Source organism: Chiloscyllium plagiosum, chromosome 2 (assembly GCF_004010195.1).
Source record: "Chiloscyllium plagiosum isolate BGI_BamShark_2017 chromosome 2, ASM401019v2, whole genome shotgun sequence".
NCBI classification, from domain to species: domain Eukaryota; kingdom Metazoa; phylum Chordata; class Chondrichthyes; order Orectolobiformes; family Hemiscylliidae; genus Chiloscyllium; species Chiloscyllium plagiosum.
The window spans coordinates 119,961,766-119,981,196 of record NC_057711.1 but is presented as its reverse complement, the minus strand read 5'-3'; the positions used below and the strand labels follow the sequence as shown (position 1 = coordinate 119,981,196).

General features: G+C 39.2%; 1 protein-coding gene across 11 annotated transcripts in view; it reads left to right on the top strand.

The window, feature by feature from the left end:
- The window catches only part of bnc2 (basonuclin 2), a 519,175-nt gene extending 515,338 nt beyond the window's left edge, over positions 1-3,837 (top strand). For 10 of the 11 annotated variants that reach the window (XM_043717596.1, XM_043717632.1, XM_043717569.1 and 7 more), the window contains one exon: positions 186-3,837. In XM_043717596.1, coding sequence (XP_043573531.1) covers positions 186-840 — 655 coding nt within the window. In that variant the 3' untranslated portion in view covers positions 841-3,837. The remainder of the gene's footprint in view (positions 1-185) is intronic. The other variant, XM_043717654.1, reaches the window with a different exon arrangement.
- The last annotated feature ends 15,594 nt before the right edge of the window (positions 3,838-19,431 follow it).

Here is a 19,431-nt window from a genome sequence, read left to right as displayed (position 1 = left end):
TATTCTCAAATTCTAAAAGCTAACGGATGGGAGATAGTGAACAACTCCTGGGTTCCTTATGGATTTTATCATTATTCATGTTATTTACTAGTCTTTGTTACTTATTAAATTCTGTTACAGGTTAGTGCTCTACGACTGCAATAGCCATTCACTGTACTGACAGACACGCTTCTTGCTCTTTCCAGACACAGCGCCAACATAAACCTTCACCGTAAGCTTCTGACCAAAGAACTGGATGAAATGGGCTTGGATCCAGCTCCACCTCTTGCCAAGGATCTCCGTGAAGAATTCTTGGCCAAGATCTATGGAGGGCACCATGGAATTGGGCTAGATATGCGGGAAGAAGCCAGTTCACCAGGAACGGAAGATTCTCACACCAATGGCTATGCAAGGGTCACAGCAGATGATTACATGGTGTTGGATCTCAGCACCACTTCTAGTGTTCAATCCAGCAGCAGCATTCACTCCTCACGGGAATCAGAGGCAGAAAGTGATGAGGGGATTCTGCTGGATGAAATAGATGGGGCCAGCGACAGTGGTGAATCCACTCACAGAGCAGAGGCCCATTCCCAAGCTGCTGGTTCAAGTCATGAAGTCCTAGAAGCCTCCCTACTGCAGGCGGCATCAACTAGCAATGGTGGAATCATGTGTATTATCTGCCACAAAATGTACAGCAACAAGGGAACTTTGAGGGTTCACTATAAGACAGTCCATCTCCGTGAAATGCATAAGTGCAAGGTCCCTGGTTGCAACATGATGTTCTCCTCTCTGCGGAGCCGGAATCGACATAGCCAGAACCCTAACCTACACAAAAATGTTCCTTTCACCTCCATAGATTAATGCAGGTCTCTACTCCAGGTGGCCCTGATCTGTGGAAACTGCCAAGCCTTTTTGACATCAGGTGCTTACTCTGCAGTTTTGCTCTCTAACCTGGGGTTCGGACCCAAGGAGCAATTGTTTCAGCTCTGTAGATTGAAACCCCAGCTCTTATTGAAATGCTCATGCTTAATTCATCTCCAAAGAGACAATTTGAACTAACTGTGACTGTTGCCTGCAAAATAAAAGTACCTTCTTATTGTCATTGTGTACTAACTACTTGTCAGCTTTTGAAAGAAACTTTGATTGAGCATGGCGGCTTATTTTGTAAATATTGTGCCCTTAAAAGGCCAATGATGTAAATCTATTATACTGTCATCCTGATAAGCCAAGGCCCTCTTTTTTTATAATCTTTGTGCTTTGTGAAATTTCCAAAATCAGCAACATAGAACTTGTAAAGTAAAAATTCCCACTTGTTTTAATTTGTCACACAGCATCAGGGTATGTCTCCTGAGCAGAGTTTGGGCATATGATGCCATTTTGTAACTTTACTCTTTACATCCATAAAGTTATATAACCGTAAAATTAGAGCCAGACTGTTTGGGGGGTGATGTCAGGAAACACTTCACACAGAGAGCAGTAGAAACATGGAACTCTTTCTCCGAAGAAGCTGTTGCAGTTTAGTAATGGTGGAATGACTGGGGATGTTCAATTGGAAATATTGGAATAAAGATTGGTAGTTTATCATTAGGCAAGGGTCTGAGCATTACAGAAACAAGGCAGTAGATGGAGTTGAGGTACAGATAAACAGTAGTATAGCACACTGAATAGACACAAGGGACTGAATGGCCTCCTCTTGTTGCTTTGTTCCATGTGAGTTAAAATCAGTCGATTTTTCAGCTGTCATTGTGTCCCTATTTATAACGTCGAACAGCTGGTCTGGCCTTTATTATGTTCAAAAATACTGCACTGTCTTTTGTGAACTTCTTCATGGGTCTCTCCTTAAAGACAGGAACATTTTATTAAAAATCCTCTGAGTTGAGAATACATTAGTACCTATCTCTAACCTGTTACACCCTGGAACCTCCTCAGCCCTCTAATCTTGCTAATAATAATCACATCTATGTAAGTCAAATTTCATATTGGTGTCCCTGCCTTCAATTATCTAGGCCCTTAGCTCTGGAATTCCCTCTCTGATTCTCTTGCTCCCTCTCTAAGATGCTCCTTAAAATCAATTTCATTCATCGAGCTTTTGATCAACCCCACTAATAACTCCTTATGTGGCTATGTATTGAATTTCTGTCTGATAAAACCCCTGTGAAGTGCTTTAGGATTGTTCGTCATGCTGAAGGTGCTTAATAAACACAGGTTGTTGCTGCATTTCAAATCTGCCCATTAGGAAACGTTTGTAGGATATGAGATGTTAGCATATGCCATCATTCTCAGGTATTCTATAAATCAGAGATTCTGATGGTAGTGCTAATCTATATCAATTTGGCTATTTGAAAATGAATAGGTCTTTGCATACCTCCTGATCCTTCCTGCCTCTTTTTGATCACAATATTTTTTCAGGTGTGTTGGGCTTTTGTTTTCTCTGCACAAAGGCAGAGGATACAAAGGATACAAAGACAGTGAGATCAGCAGTCTCAATGACACTTGGTCCTTTTAGAACGCATTGCTCAATAAAAGAGCACCAAGTTGCTGAGGAAGATTTATGGAACTCACAAATTAGATCTGTTACACTCTTCTGGTACGTCACCAACCGTTCATGCAATTTGTAAGATGTGAACAGTAAAGTTAGAGTCACTAGCTCGTTGTGATCAGACAAAGCTCTGTGCCCATTAATTTACAGGGATGTGCATCTAACAATAGTAAACTGTCAATATCAAGGAATCTGGAACAGTGGTTGCTATACCCCTGCTGCATGACACCTTTTTGGAAATGTTTCTTTTCAAAATATATATTAGAAAAAACAAATCATTAAACTTTTCAGAAAATCTCCCAACAGTGGACCCGAGACAGAAATATAGAAATGTTATGGCTTTACTACAAACACTTGACAGTTGGGAAATTCAAAACAATGCCTTCATGTTAAAAAGTAAATCGCAAAAGAAACATTACAGTTGATATTAATTGGATTTAGTTCTACATGAATATCTGAGTGTCAAATTGGAGTAGTTACCAGAGTCCAGGTTCCCATTCCAAAAGGATTCCCAGAATTAACTCATTAGAACAGGGGATTCGATTTTAAGATCAAGAAACATCAAAATAGTTTCCTCCTTATTAATACCTTCCAACATTACCTCTGCGGTCTCTTGCCCTTCCTCCCTGACCTCTTACCCCATCTCTTTGGCTACTGACCCTACTTCCTTGACCTCTGAATCTACTTGCCCGACTTGTCCTACCTCCTGGCCTTTTGCCCTCAATCTTTCATATCTTACCAAATCCCTTGGTTTCTCAAGAGACCTCTTGTATCTCTTACTTCAGTAGTCTTCTCTGGTGACTTTGTTTTCAATGCACTTAGAAATGTAAGTCTTCAACCTGATTCACAGCAATGACTCATTTTAACTTGTGCCCCTCATATTTAATTATTGCAGATAATTCTATCTTTGCAGAATATATCTTCCAAAGGAAGTTTGGTTGTTAAATGTAGAATTGAAGGTGTTCATTTGGCCGAAACCGTTTTATTCCATTCCAAGGAATATAGACCCAAAGGTCAAGCACATCGAAAGTCATTGATGGTTGAGGAACCTATTATTACAGGGACCTCTGCACTAACAGCTAGCTTAAGAAGAATGCTTTCTTAAATAAATTGAAATAAGGCCTTTGGCTCATCAGTATTACACTCTTATTGATGGTTGGTTGTTTGATTCTTTTTTGTCCTGTCAGAGTGTAAAATCTTGGGGAAAGGATTCCTGTTACTGAAGGTACGGATGGGTGTGGAAAGCAGACTGTTCTTGAGCAGTTTGACCCTTCTCGCTTTTCTTTGTTATTTTCGCTGTAAAACAAAATATGATGAAACACAGCTTGTTTAATTACTTATTGGAAACTCGGCATGGAACTGCTGGCATGCTGCAGTATCCTGTCAGAGAGCATAAATAGTGTCTGTAGTATTAGTACTTGAATTCAGTCACGCGCTTTCAGCATTTTATGATAATGTATGTCATGTCATTTATACAATTCTCGTTCTTAGCTACCAACCTCGCCCTTTTTGGTGTCATGCCCCATCTCTGCCCCTAATGTATAGGAGGTCCATTCAGTTGCAAAAGATAGCCCCCATTGTGACCAGCACATGCCTTGCTGAAAAGCCATACGACAAATAAGCTTGAGTATTATTTTCCAGACTTATTTTAAGTACTGCTGGCTTTGTACAGGCTCCGAAAGGACGATAGATGATCGCAAGCCGTAAAAAAAACACGACCTTTCATGGTTGGGATGCAATTGCTTAAATACCGAGAGCAAATATTTGTCCGAAAACAAAATCAAAATTCGGGAGGCCTGCGGGTTCCGAACCTATCAATCACTGAAGAACTTTGTAGGCGTTGAGTCTTGTTGCGCGCACACTGGTCGATTACAGAGCGTGTATTTCGAATAATGTAAGAGACATTTGGGGTCATTCTCCAGTAAAGGTTCTCGCGATGTGACAAATTTTGATCGCAGTTGGATTGCCCAAAGAACTGTTGTTTCCGGGAGCTTAATCTTTCAATGAGTAGCACTCAACAGAGGAGGGGTATTTTTAAACATAATTTCTTCCTAACGACGAACCCAAACATAAATGTTTCTTTTTCAGTGGGATCTGTGGTATAGGGCATAGTGTTACAATTAAAGAGTGTTGTAGATTGCAATCTATATTATATGAACATGTAAAGCATGCGTTAACTGAAGTAGTAAAAAGTGGGAAATTTCTTGTCAGCGCCCAAACACTGACTTAGAACTGGAGAATGACCCTTAAACAAAGGAACCGTGGAACTGTTCTTAATTCATAATATTTTGACTTTAAAATCGATTCTGATAGGTATTGTATACATTAATGTGGTTAGTAGGAACAAGTAATGACATCAAAACAAAGAAATTTGTGGGTGATGATAGAACGATGATATTGCAAGTTTCCTACCATTGAGAGCAGGCTGATCCAAAGTTGTCCAGGTCCCTTCAACACTGGAGGGATTTTGAACTGTAAGCTACTGCCAAGTTCCAGGGATTTGGTATCAAACTGACTACTAAAATTCTCAGAATGTTAACAATTATAGTCTTAGTGAATAGCATGCACTCTTAGTCTTAAAATTCAGCAAGTTTATTCTGGTCGGTCGCCTGGTCTCACACAGGACAGGGTGAATCTGCTGTTGTATTTTTTTTAATCATGTAAGATTTGGCTGGGAAGACACGGTTTCAGCCTGAATGAAATGGAAACTTTTAAAAAAAGCAACGTTGGACGCACTTAAAATAGTTCATGACTGAGAAATCCTGTTGCCTGAAGAGGACCAGACATAAAGAACATTTTGCGTCTGTCTAATTTGTTTTCATGTTTGGTGCTTTGGATAACGTCACGGGAGAGGACATCTTCCTCCCACTCACCTTCCTCCCCGCAAATTAGCCATTTTGTATTATATTACCTTGTTACATGTTTTGAAAGTTTTTGGACCCCTCTGATTGCAATTATTACCACATAGTATTGTACGGAGACTGACTTATTCGGACTTCTGCGTGCGGCCAAACTACTGGGATGTCTGAGAATCATTGTCATGTGCATTGGTGAAAGGTGAAAATTATTAACACTGACGCATTTCTTACGCGGTTGGTTCCGTTCTAAAGCAGCCCACTCTGCACACCGCCCCGCCCCCCATCCCTCCCCCCACGAAAAAATAAATTAGGGCTACTTTCATCATGTATCATTTCGGTGCTTGAACAGTGTGTTTTATGTATATATATAAATATGTGAACTTGCTCGTGCATTTTATAAACTTGCTTAATTTTGTATTTGCACAAAAATCTTTCGCTTGGATCAATTTGCCAAAGTGGATTGTTGGATTTGTAATCTTCAGCTTCCATAAGCTGCTTTCTTCAGTGTTGTGGTTGGGATTTTTATTCGAGAGTGTCACAACTGCTTCTCAACAATCTGATGTTAGAAAAAGACAAAGGCTGTACTGCAGAAAAGTGGGTATTTAGTATGTATTGGACCAGAGCAAATGCTGAACAAACCAGGGAATATGATGCTGGAACATTGAAAGTATTTAGTATTCCTTGTCATTTAACCTCAGTTCTAATCATTCATGTGTCACGCTATGGCCTTGAAGGATGTAAATGTTGATGGCAAGATTCTGACACATTCTAGCATCGACACCCCCACCCTCTTCAGCTCCTCCACACACTTACTCAGCCGCCCCTACTGGGACATAGACTAATAGTGTACACTTAAGTTCAGCATGCGGCCATCAAGTACAAGAGGATGTGTAATTGCCTGTTTATCGTATGTGAAGGGAAAATTGAGTACAGGAACTCAGCCTGTCCCTGAAGCTTACTGATGCATGCATCTGCAATGCGGTGAGCGATCGGAGGTCCCAGCTCGAAGTTTGGGAGGCTGTCTCGCTGCAACCCAGGGGCTGCCAGAGCTGCTCTTGGCTGATAGTAGACAGACAGTAACAAGATGACTTGTTAGGCAAAAGCTCCACAGAGAAATGCTGCGGCTGACAGCTCTTGTCTGTCTTTAAAGCTGCAGTGGATTAGAGTGCAAAATGATGGGGTACTCGGAGCTGGCGTGTCCACTGCGGAACACAGTCGATAGGACTTCATTGTGAAGCAATGTTGAGATGCTTGTGCTGCTCACGGCCACGCAGGTGACACCAGGGTGGGTTAGATCTTTGCCCCTCTGGAACAACACTGTAGCCTCATGCCATCACAAACTTCACGGGCAACAGTGCAAATGAGTTTAAAAAGGCATCAATAGAGACCGAATCTATCATGGTAACTTGTTTAGGACAGGGAGATTTGCAGGTATAAAATAATCCCGCCTGTCGCCAGTGTTGCTGACACTTCAGAATGCGCCCATTTTCCAATGCATACCCAAGTCTGATAATGTCACACTCCGACATCAGAGATTCTGAGACCTCTGGCTGCAAGTCCTGCACTGGCTTTAATTAATTCCGTATCTGGATTTATAAAAGAGAGCCTATTCTGTCTGCGATAAGCCACAGCATTATCACTGTCATTCCATGCAAAAGTGTTCAGAGGCAAGAACGCATATCTCAAAAAAGTAGTTATTAATACCAGCCCAGTAAGCCTCACCGAAACCCAGAAATGCTTGTGCAGAGTCACTTAGACCCGACGGTATTACAACTAAATCATCACATCTTGAGCAGAGAAAAAGAGCTGCCATTGAAAGCTAAACAAAGACACTCCTGAGCCGCAATATAAAGACTTCACTCAACACCTACGCTTTGTTCCAGTATTTTAAACATTATTCACAGGGGTATAGTTCAGTTCTCTGGCGACTTCCAACCAACAAATACTAGACTTCTTCAATTTTTTTTTGCTGATATTACGAAAAATGAACTTTGAAAAAAAAGACTCCTAATAACTTATAGAACTGTATTCTACACGTTGTAGTATTAAGTGTTTCTCACATATTATACAGCTATGAATCTAAAGCAATTATTTTTAGGCAAGTAGTTGTTTCTGTATTTTCGGGATAATGATTCCCCAGACTGACGTGCTCACAGATGTGATGGACAGGGCAGGACCTGGGCTAATACACACCTTCAAGTTTTTTTTGTTTGTAATTACATATTAATGTATTTTCGCGACATACAAGTTAATGGCGAAGAAAGTCCATTCTATTATTGGCTGCAGTTTAAGGACTGTTACAGATTTTTAAAAAAAATCCTAAAACCTCATTGCTTCATTTCAACGAACTTTTCATTGTAATTCTCTTGTTTAATGATGTTTTCAGTTTGTTTGCTCTGTTGTATGTGAAAGTTGATGCACTGCTTCTAATGCTTGAGTAGTCACAGTATGCTCTACAAAGTATGGCTGTACCTGGGGAATTGAAAAGCCTGCTTCACTTTGATCTAATAATCATGACATTGGTAGTTTCATAAATACTGTATGTACTGAAAAACAAGACAAGTTTTTTTCCCCATTTAGTAGTTTGGAGAAAAGTCCTCTTTTTATTTGAAATTGTCCTCCTTGTACTTTCTGTACTATATACTGTCTCTGTTTTTTGCATAAAATGCATAAGGGTTTGGGATGTAAATGGAATTTTATTCATATTTTGTCCAAATACCTCTTGTAATTTGTATCAGAATTCTTGTACAATTTTTATATTAAAGATTTATCAGTCACTGGCCGATGCGTCCCTGCCTTTTTTGTTTAAAAAAAAGGAACACTTCCTGCAGCTAGCTGTCTCACATTTGACTAGGAACCCTGAATCCACTTCTTACCTTGACTTGCCTCAAAACAGATGCTTCAATGATGTTTGCATATGTTTCAGATTCTTGGGCGAACATGTTGTAGATCACGTGTCATAGACTGATTCCAGTGCTCAGACGGGACGTGATGGAGACTAATGAGCACTTACATTCGCAGTCACTCGTTACAGGTACATTGAAAACTTGCTGCTCGCCTCCTGCTGGAGCTCCTTCATTCAGATCCATTGCCCCATGACTTAGTGAATCCCACCGAGAGGCCGATTTCTGTCAGGCCTGCATTGTCAATGAGAATATATGGCAAGATGCTCAGCATATTTTGACGAAAAGGAAACACACTATATTGTTGGATTTGTGAGTGCTCTGAAATATTTGCTTAAACGGTAATAGTGGAACTTCAATCATTAAAGCCATTAATCTTTAAAACCAAATAGTCAATTTCCAACACTGATCCGAAATACACCGTTCTAAAAGTATATAGGATTTTCTGGCATTTTTGACAAACTTATAATTCGGTTTGCAACTTTGGTTTAAACGTTGTTTATCACGTGGATGCCCTACAATTCACTGAATGCGAATAGAATTTCCTTTTTTTAAGAAAATCATCTGCCTGGATATTGTCCAGGTCTTGTTGCATTTGAACATGGATTGCTTCAGTATCTGAGGAGTCACGAATGGTGCTGAACGTTGTGCAATCATCAGCGAGTAGACTGTCTTCCATACCTTCCAATGTTTGAAAATTAGAAAGCTTGCGTCATAAATCCACAATCCTATCCACTTTGTCATAAATTATAATGAATTTTCAACCAAAAAGGGTGGGATTACAGGATATGTCAGAAACAAATTCCTGAATACTGTGTAATATTACAAAAAGTTGGACTTATTCAATTCACCATAAATGGACCGAAACACGGAATGTGATCCTCATGAAGTCATGATCCGCATGAACGTGATTGGCAAAAATCCTGAAATTCCAATATTATTAAAATCGATCTTTGACCAGGGCGTTGTAAATCAGCTGATACTAATGAATCGCAGATGATAATTACGTAAAAATGAACCACCGGCCACTTTAAAACTCCCTCGATCAGAAACTAAATTAAAGTAAACTTTAATCAGGTTGTTTTATTACTGACAAGGATTGCTGCCAATTCTGACATTACGCGAGAGTAATTAGCCACCGCACAACTGGAAAACAAGCTGTTGAGACAGCAATAGTTTTAACAACATGGAATAATATTTCTCGGCTCTTGCCGGGGATTGGGTGCATAGACCTGGCGCTGGACCAAGCTTGCTCCAATTTCGGAAGCGTTGTCGTGTCATAAAAAAAAATATATATATTCCACAAATATCTTTTCAATTTCCAACGGACGCTGGGTGCTTTTTAGGAACGGTTTGGATTGCTTTGATTTGGGGGGGACACCGCCCCAAGCCATTAAGACTACCACCAGCCCCACCTCTCCCTGAACAAGTTGTTGCCAGGAATACTTCCATTTGAATGTGAAGAAGTTTATATCATACTTGTATCAGATTAATTTGCTACTTTTTGTATTGAATAGAGTTGCCGTTGGTCATGGAACACTAGATTTTGAACTTGTGATATGGAACACATTATTGGTAAACGGATTTGATATTAAGCACACTGTAACGACTGGGAATCATATAACAGAGCCACTGAATATTGTGCCACCTACACCCTCCCCCCACTCCCCAGCATCTGTTGATGCCCACTCTTTGCAGAGATTGCCCACTGAATGCAATGGTGACACCAAGATATCGGTGTATCGTCTACCCAAAATTGTTATAGATGGCACCACCTTTCTCCCTTAAAGCAATCCCAAAACGCCTCAAGCGTTTGAGGGCACGTTGATAATCTGGCTTTTTTCTCTCCCTCGCCTTCAACTTGTCATTTCATGGGGCTTTCCCCGGGATCATCCTGTTGCTTATCGGTGGCGATTTTAAAGTCTGGTTTCACTTGTCTCGGTATTTAGCATGAGCTAGCAGAGAAGACAGTGAGTGTAGTGAGCCTGACTGTGTTATGCAGAAAATTCAAAAGGGTAAACGTGGAGAAGATGGTTCCACTTGTGCAACCAAAAAACAATGATCATAACTATAAAATAACCTAGAATAATCTTAATGAGGAATTCAAGGGGAGTTTTCAGGGAAACCGTTTTAATTCTTTCTGATCACCTGGTACTCCTGACTAAACGCCGTCTTCCTTCGAGTATAATGTCATATTCCACTGTTTACCACCGGTTCTCTTTGAAGGAATGTTTCATTCCCACCTTATCGATTGGTTTAGATTCACCTGATGAACTCTAGGGTTTCTGCCCAATTCACATCGCAATGTTTCATACCTTTGTTCCTCTCTTCGTCTATTTTGATTTGTTGGTTTCAGATCATACTGTGTTTCTAGTTTGCAACGGGATACAGAAAACTTCCCTCTGACAGTTCTGGCATTGAAATTAAACCCACAAAAATTGCAAGTCACCGTGCTTACACCTCACTCGAGACTGCATTATAGATATTAGCCGGGAGCGTTAACTGCATTTAATCTCAAAATTTCAATTAAATAATGTACTCTTGAAAAAAACTCAAAAATATTTGATCTGGATTTAAAGACAATCCATTTGAAATGCTAAAGGAAAGTGTGATACATTTGGTGATTTTTTTAAAGTGATCTGATTTATACCTAGGAGCTTGGACAAAAAAAAGATTGAAATACAGTAGGTGATTTTCAAATAGGTGATTGATTGATTGACTGATTGTTGTTACATGTACCAAGATACAGTGAAAAGTGTTGTTTTGTATGCTATACAGGCCAATCCTACCATACAAAGTGCATCAGAGAGCAGAACAGAGTGCTGAATACAGGTAGGAACAAATTACTGCAGATGCTGAATTTGTGCAGCAAACAACAAATGCTGGAGATTATAGTGTGTTAGGCAGCATCCATGGAGAGAGAGCAAGTCAATGTTTCAAGTCTAGATGACTCTTCATCAGAGCATCAGCTTGCTGCCTCTCCATGGATGCAGAATACAGGTGTTTTTCTCTTAAATGCTTTCCTCACCTGCATGACTCTAATTCCAGGGTACACAAGTCGTGCGCAAGGCAACCCTCTGATGGGTAGAGAGGTTGGTTAATAGCTGTCTAGAAAGGATACCCTCCTGTCAGCAACTTGCCCTGTTACATAGCTATGAGTGGTGATGATGTTGAGTGGATGAGACCAAAACAATGACCCCGATAGTATTTTGTGATGCTCCAAATAAGTTCCCCAGGAGAGTAAGTGTTCATAATTGAGTTGGAGTCCCATTTGTAAAGTCACCCTTTCTTCGTTCTAACTATGCCGCAATAATCAATTAACCCCAAAAGCTATGTATGATAGGCTTTATCTTACATAAACTATGACAATTTCAAAATGTAGAAAACCCATGCCAATTTTTCATCATCAATGTCCTAGAAATTATAATGGCGTATTGTATAATTAGTCTTTTATCAATTCACTTGCCTTATCCCACTTGACTCTCACTGTTCTTACATATATAAAACCACGTACACTCAAGTCTAGTAATAATAAATTCCATTTGGAAATGTAATTCAAACAAAGCAACAATTAGCTCAAGTCTCTTCCAAGATTCTTAGCTTAAATACAGCTCCCTTACGCCAACTGTTAATTAGTGTGCAGGGGAGGGATTGGTTATTATTGCTTGGTAGATTTGGGGAATCCAAAGTTTATTGTTTAATTTTCACTTTGTAATTGCACATAGTATAATAAATCCAGACATTTTTGGAGTACAGGATACTCAGATTGCAATTATAAATGGTGTCAGTTTTCTTTTCCTTTTTGCAGGGTAGGTATTTGGTAGCCACAGATAGCTAATGTCCTAGTAATGGCCTAGTTAAGTATTTCGACTGAGTGAGAGGATACTACTCCTGAAGTGAAATAGTGAGAACAATGGGTACTCTGTAGACTCCAGGTCATGATAGCAGGTTCAGCAATATTATGTGCAGTAGCCTGTATAATTAGGCCAAATGGCCCAATTATCCATGTTGGACTTGGTCCTCCACATGAGCCTCTTCATGTCCTTATTTCATCTTACCCTACCCTTATATTCCTTTCTACCACATGTGTTTGCATAGAGTTACCTAAAACACATCTGTACTTCTCACTTCAATGACTCCTGTGATGAGTAGTCCAACATTCTTATCATGTTCTCCATAAAATTGCACCTGAATTCCTCCTTGGATTTATTCTAGGTTATTTAGAGTCATGATCATTGCTTTGGTTTCCCCACAAGTTGAACCATCTTCTTTACATCTATCCTAATGGACGCTTTCATAATTGAGCCAGATTCACTACCCTGATTGTCTTCTCTACCTGTTTGTGTCAGACGCTGAGATAAAATAAACCAGACCTTACTCAACACAGTACAGCAAAAGGGTTAACCTTCCAGGATGCCTCCACTTCCAATTAAGTGCAGACTAAGGCTGACACTCAGTCCAGGCTCCAGCCATGCATTTCAAACCACTTTCAACCTGAAGAAAAGGCAAGTGTAAAACAAGTCAAACAAGTAACCAATCAAGACAATGGACCAGACAGCCCCTAGACTTTGACAATGAATTACGTTTATGAGAGAACATTCAGTAGACATTAACCTTTTGATTTTTCCCAATTGCATGAAATTTGATTCATAGATGTTAACAGGTAACCACAATGATAATTTATATGTATGTAACTACTTTAGTATAGCTTTCAAGGAATATTACAGGAGCATTACTGAAAACAAATTGACCCAAATAACAGGAGAAAGTGAGGTCTGCAGATGCTGGAGATCAAAGTTGAAACTTTATTGCTGGAACAGCACAGCAGGTCAGGCAGCATCCAGGGAACAGGAGATTCGACGTTTCGGGCACAGGCCCTTCTTCAGGCCCTTCCTGAAGAAGGGCCTGTGCCCGAAATGTCGAATCTCCTGTTCCCTGGATGCTGCCTGACCTGCTGTGCTGTTCCAGCAATAAAGTTTCAACTTTGACCCAAATAACAGAACAAGATCTTTCCCATAGTACAGCTCTTGCTAGAAAAGGCATGATATTGGTATTGCACCTTTATACACACGCCATTAAGATGAGAACATTATGTAAAAGTTACTGTAATTTTTACAAATTCTAGTTGAATGTTGCAGGGAAAGAAATGTTGACTTGACTTTGTAACCAATCATATTCACTGTAAGTGAGAATAAATGCCCTGAATCTGTCTATTGATCACTCACAAGCAACTGACAAGATTTGCCTATATTCCTAACTAATACTGATAAGGCTCCATTGGGAGGGTGAGCTGAGACCATGTATAATGCAGATCTGCACAAGATTTACTGTGTTCTTTACCTCAAAATTGATTTAGTGGAAAAACATTGCAGATATGAGTCGACCTTTGAATGGTCTGGATGCACTTCTGACAATCCCTAAGCCAAGAACTTTTGACATATTGGTGAAAACCGAGTAATATTTCCATAAACTCTGTCCCATTGTGAAACAAATATATGGGCCCTCATCCTCAGTGATAAAGAAGGTGTTCAAATACACAGTGAAGAATTGTAACACTCTCTTCCCCTTTATTTTGAAATCTCATACGTCCCTTTTAGGAAAATATATTGGGTGAAGTTTATATTGACTTCTTGAATATCAGGGTCATGTTTAATTATGTAATGATTTACATCCTTCAGCATGCTGTGCTTCCAGTTTAGTATCAGCTTCAGTTTAGTTGGTCACTTTCTGCAGATGCTCAGAAACATCACAGTGCTATCTCAAAGTAAACCAATGACTTTTTAATCTGACCTTTTTAAAAATGGCAACATTCACAAGCCTGACAGAGCTGTCATGCAGTTTTAATTTGCTTTCTTCTGAAATGTTTGATTTATGTGTTGCTATGCAAAATACTGTTTGGAGCCTGTTGGCTTAGTAATTGTTATGGAGGAAGATTCCCTCTGTGTGTTTTATGCAACAGAATCCTGAGCTAATTTGGAAAGAACAGTTTGATGATTTTGTTATGTGTAGTGCACAGAGGTGCACATTTTACATTAGCGTGTTGAATTAGAAAAGATCAAATTTAAAGCAATGTTTAAATAAAGACATTTTGGCATTAAAACCTACTACAGTAAATCCACAATATAAGTTTATAAAAATTCAAATTTCTCTTCTGTGTAGTCTACTTAATGCACATAGAGATCCTTGAAACAATGGTTTCTTTATTTAATGAAAAGGAGATAAAATACTTCAATGCTTTATTCTGAATCAAAACCACAATTATAGCTTTAGTCTAGTTTTGTGTTCACTTAATCTAAATGATTTTCTTTTCTCCTGTTCACTAGTTTATTCTGAATTGCCCACAAAACAGAGGGCAATAAATCTTAGTCAAGAAATCACTGTGTGGGGTGAATAACCGGCATTGACGCTGATTCCTTACAAAAACTCATTTCTGGTAATGTGAGACCAGCTGAGGATGGTCATGTCAACTTATTAGACTTTTTACTTTCCAGTATTGATCTTGTTCTACACCAGTGCAAGCCATATTGCTGGCTAATGCTATTGACTAACTATCAGACTTCCCCCAGAAGTGTAGAGGTTTGCAGCTCTTTCTGAACCACAGAAACCCATCAATGGACAATGATAGAGAGGCTGAAAAGCTGCAAGCACAGCACTGAGCATGCTTGTCAGAGAGGAAAACATTTAAACCAAGATTGTCCTTGTTATCTTTGTTTTAAATTTCAGTTGGTGAATGACTGTTGCATTGTGTAGTTACTAATTATATCTTTCTTGCTATGAATTGTCTATGTTCAATGAATAATGGTTGTTTGATTGATAATTATTTTTCTCCTCAATAACGTTACATCTGAATAATGTCAGTGCTACAGTCTTGCCTATACTTCTGGAACATAAGAAAAGGAGATGTCTTTCAGCCACCGGAGTCTGTTATATTCAATGAAATCATGGATGTTCAGTCTTCTAAGTCCATTCACCTGTTGGTGCTTATATTCCTAATGGCATGAGCTCACAAAAAAAAAATCTCATTAAACTTATATTTAAACCACACCCATGATGAAGTGAAGCGTCTCCAGGCAGTTCATAATAGAGTTATAACATGAAGTATAACACAAGCCACAACTGATTTTTGAGAGAACTGTATGCCTCCTTAAGGGACAGTGTGTGACATATGTTTTCTAGGTCATACTAAAAATAAAATCTGGTTGAATTCTGTTCTGTGTTTTAGGATAAATTGTCTACAAAATAGCATTTAGACAATAGTGCTTTTTCTACTTTGTTGCAGTAAACATCTCAAAACATGAAATCTTGCTAAGTGATTATTGCAACTATAAACTGTAAGCTTGGAGTTCTTTTTAAAAAGTTATCAGACTCCACGGGTATCACACCATTGTGTGAAATAGCAGAATTAGAGAAGTGCAAATACCTCCAAGTCTTGCGGATGATAGAGCTAGAAAAGACCAATGCCATGAAGGATGTGAAGACAAGAATGGGAATTTTTTATCAAGACATTGCTTGACCAGGAACTGATGATGGTCAGTGATTGCATGGATGATAAGGGAAACCATTCAGGTGTATGCTGGAATAGTTGCATATAGGGATAATTATACCATGGTTGAAGGTTTCAGCAACAAATTATCTGAGATGGGGAGAAGCTGACCAATGCTGCAGAGGCGAAAATAAGTGCTTTTAAAAATGGGCCAATGGGCTGAGGAGTAGCAGATGGAGCTTAATTTACATAAATGTGAGACGTTGCATTTTAGTAAGATGAACAAGGGCAGCACTTACACTGTAAATGATAGGGTCCTCGTGTTGTAGAACAGAGAGACCTAGCGGTTCGGGAACATAGTTTATTGAAAGTTGCGTCATAGGTAGACTGAGTGGGAAGGAAGGCATTTCGAATGCTTGCCTTTATTGCTCAGACCATTGAGTTTAGCAGTTGGGGTGTCAAGTTGTAGTTGTACAGGACATTGGTGAGGCTACTTTGGAGTACTGTGTACAGTTCTGGGTCACTCTGCTAAATGAAGAAAATTATTAAATTTGAAAGGGTACAGAAAAGATTTACAAGCATGTTACGAGGCCTGGAGGGTTTGAGTAATAAGGAGAGGCTGAATAAACTTGTACTTTTTCACTGGAGCATAGGAAGTTGAGGGGTGACTTTATGCAGGTTTATAAAATCACAAGGGCATAGATAAGTTGAGTAGCCAAAGTCTTTTCCCTACGGTTGGGAGTTCAAAACTAGGGGGCATAATTTTAAGTTGAGAGAAGAAAGATTTAAAAGGGACCTGAGGGGTAACTTTTTCACACAAAGAGTGGTTCGTAAGTGGAATGAACTGCCACAGGAAATGATAGATACAATTATAGTTACAACATGTAAGAGACATTTTGATAGGTACAGGAATAGGACAGGTTTGGAAAGATAAAGAAAAATGCAGGCAAATGGGACTAATTTAATTTGGGGGAAATTTGGTGGGCATAGATGAATTGGACGGAAAGGTCTATTTCCACTCTGTGATTCCATGTCTCTAATACTGGCTCAAATATGAAGTCAGAAGTCCATCTCAGGTTGAAATACAACACTAAGTTTGTGAACGGATTGCCTTAATCTTAGAATATTGCCAGGCAGAGGTTTGCAGTTGAAAATTAGGGAAATGAGTTTGGAATGGAGTCCAAAAGCTATGACTTCAGTCTTTACCAACTTTTAATTGGAGCAAATTTCTGCTGATCCAGTTCAGGATGGATGATAAGTAGTCTGGTAATGCAGCAATGGTGGAACAGTTGTACATGATGATGAGGTAGTGGTGTCAACATACATGTGAAAAATAAAACTTTGCTTTTAGATGATGTTGCTGAAGAGTAGAATGTATATGGGAATTAAAGGGGGCTAAAGAGAAACAACAGGATTTATGCAGCATCTTTCATAACCTCAAGACAACCCAAAAACGTTACAGTCAATCAAGAATTTTTTGAGTGTAATTACTGCTGCAGTGTAGGAAGCACAGCAGCTAATTTGCGCACAGTAATATTCCACAAGCAGGAAAAAAACAGATAATTTGTGAAAAATGCATGTCTAACAGTGCATGTTACATTTTTGAAACCACCATGAGGTGCCGGTTTCATTGACTGGACTAACATTTGTTGCTCAGTTCCAGTCACCAAAAAATTGAATGCAGTCAAATAAATCTTTCAAAAAAACCTGATATTTAGCGGATGTACCACAGTGTTATAATACAGTTTCTCAACCAAAGAGAATGAGATTCAACATGGATGAGTAGAAACAGTGCATTAAAATAAACAGTTCAATACAGGTCAATACAGATTTTAATCCAGAGAGAACAAGTTTGCCTACTCCCTTAAGTACCATGAAAAGTCATAAGAAGTAATTTCATTGAGGACATTGTCATGAAGCATTAATGAAGTGATATCATTTTCTCATTATCTTCATTGTGGCCAGATATTCCAAAAGGAAGGCTTCTGCAATCCAGGATCTTTGCATGTTGGACAAACTGTTGTTGCAGTGATCATCCATTAAACTGAATATTAGGTTGGTCTCAACTGAAAGAACATGAGGCATTACCCATTATAGATATCTTGAAAATGACAAATTCTCTATTGGCATGTGACAGAGACTGAACGCAAAACAATTTGTATTGAAACTGGATAATAATTGGGACTTGTTATTCAACACTGGATGGTGAATGAGTCAATACATAGGAATAAGAGTCAGCCATTCCCATTTTGAGTCTGTTTCACCATTCAGCCAGATCATGGATGATTTGTATCTTAACTTCAATATACCCTTTGACAAATACCCAAAAGATCAGTTGGATTTCTTTGAGGAGATAACAAACAAGTTAAATAAAGGAGAGCCAGTGGATGTGATCTATTTGGATTTCCAGCCTTTGACAAGGTACCACATGGGAAGCTGCAAAATAAAATAACAGTCCATGGTGTTACAAGCAAGGATAGAGGATTGGCTGACTGGCAAAGGCAGAGAGTGGGATAAAGGCGTCTTTATCAAGATGGCAAGTGGTGACTAATGGAGTTCCACAGGGGTCAATGTTAGGACTACAAATATTCATGTTATACATTAACAGTCTAGATGAAGGAGCTGTGGGCATTGTTGCTAAGTTTGCAGATGACACAAAGATAGGTGGAGGAACCGGTAGTGTTGAGAAAACAGGGATCCTGCAGAAGGACTTTGACAGACTAGGAGAGTGAACAAAGAAGTAGCAGATGGAATACAATGTCAGAAAGTGTAAGAGGAATAGAAAAACAAGCTATTTTCTAAATGGGGAAAGGCTTCAAAAATCTGAAGCACAAAAGGAGTCCTGGTTCAGGATTCATTTAAGGTTAACATGTAGGTTCAGTTGGCAGTTTGGGAAGGCAAATGCAATGTTAGCATTCATTTCAAGAGGGATAGAATACAATCTACTCTGGTCCATGTACATTGATGCTACAGTCAAGAGAGCACATCAAAGCCTCTACTTCCTCATAAGGCTTAGGAAATTTGGCATGTTTACAATGACTCTTACCAATTTTTCTAGCTACACCATAGAAATCATTCCATCGAGATGCATCACAGCTTGGTTTGGCAACTGCTGTGGCCAAGACTGCAAGAAGTTACAGAGAGTTGTGAACGCAGCCCAGTCCATTGCACAAACCACCTTCCTTCCATTGACTCTGACTACACTTCCCACTGCCACGTGAAAGCAGCCAACATAATAAAACACTCCTCCCACCTCGGTTATACTCTCTTCCATCAGGCAGAAGATACAAAAGTTTGACAACATGTACCAAGAAATTTATGAACTGCTTCTTCCCCACTGTTATCAGACTTATGAACAGACCTCTCATATATTAGAGTTGATCTTTCTCTGCACCTTCTCTGTAGCTTGTAACATTATATCCTGTGTTCTATTACCCTGATATACTTATGTAAGGTTTGATTGGTCTGGTTAGCACACAAAACAATACTTTCCACTGTATCTCAACACATGTGACAATAATAAATCAAATCAGTCAAAAAGCAGAAAAGTACTGCTTCGGCCATTCAAATTTCTGGTCAGACTGCATTTGAAATTTGTGAGCAGTTTTGGGCCCAATATTTAAGGAAGGATGTGTTGTTGGAGGGTCCAGAGGAGGTTAACAAGAATAA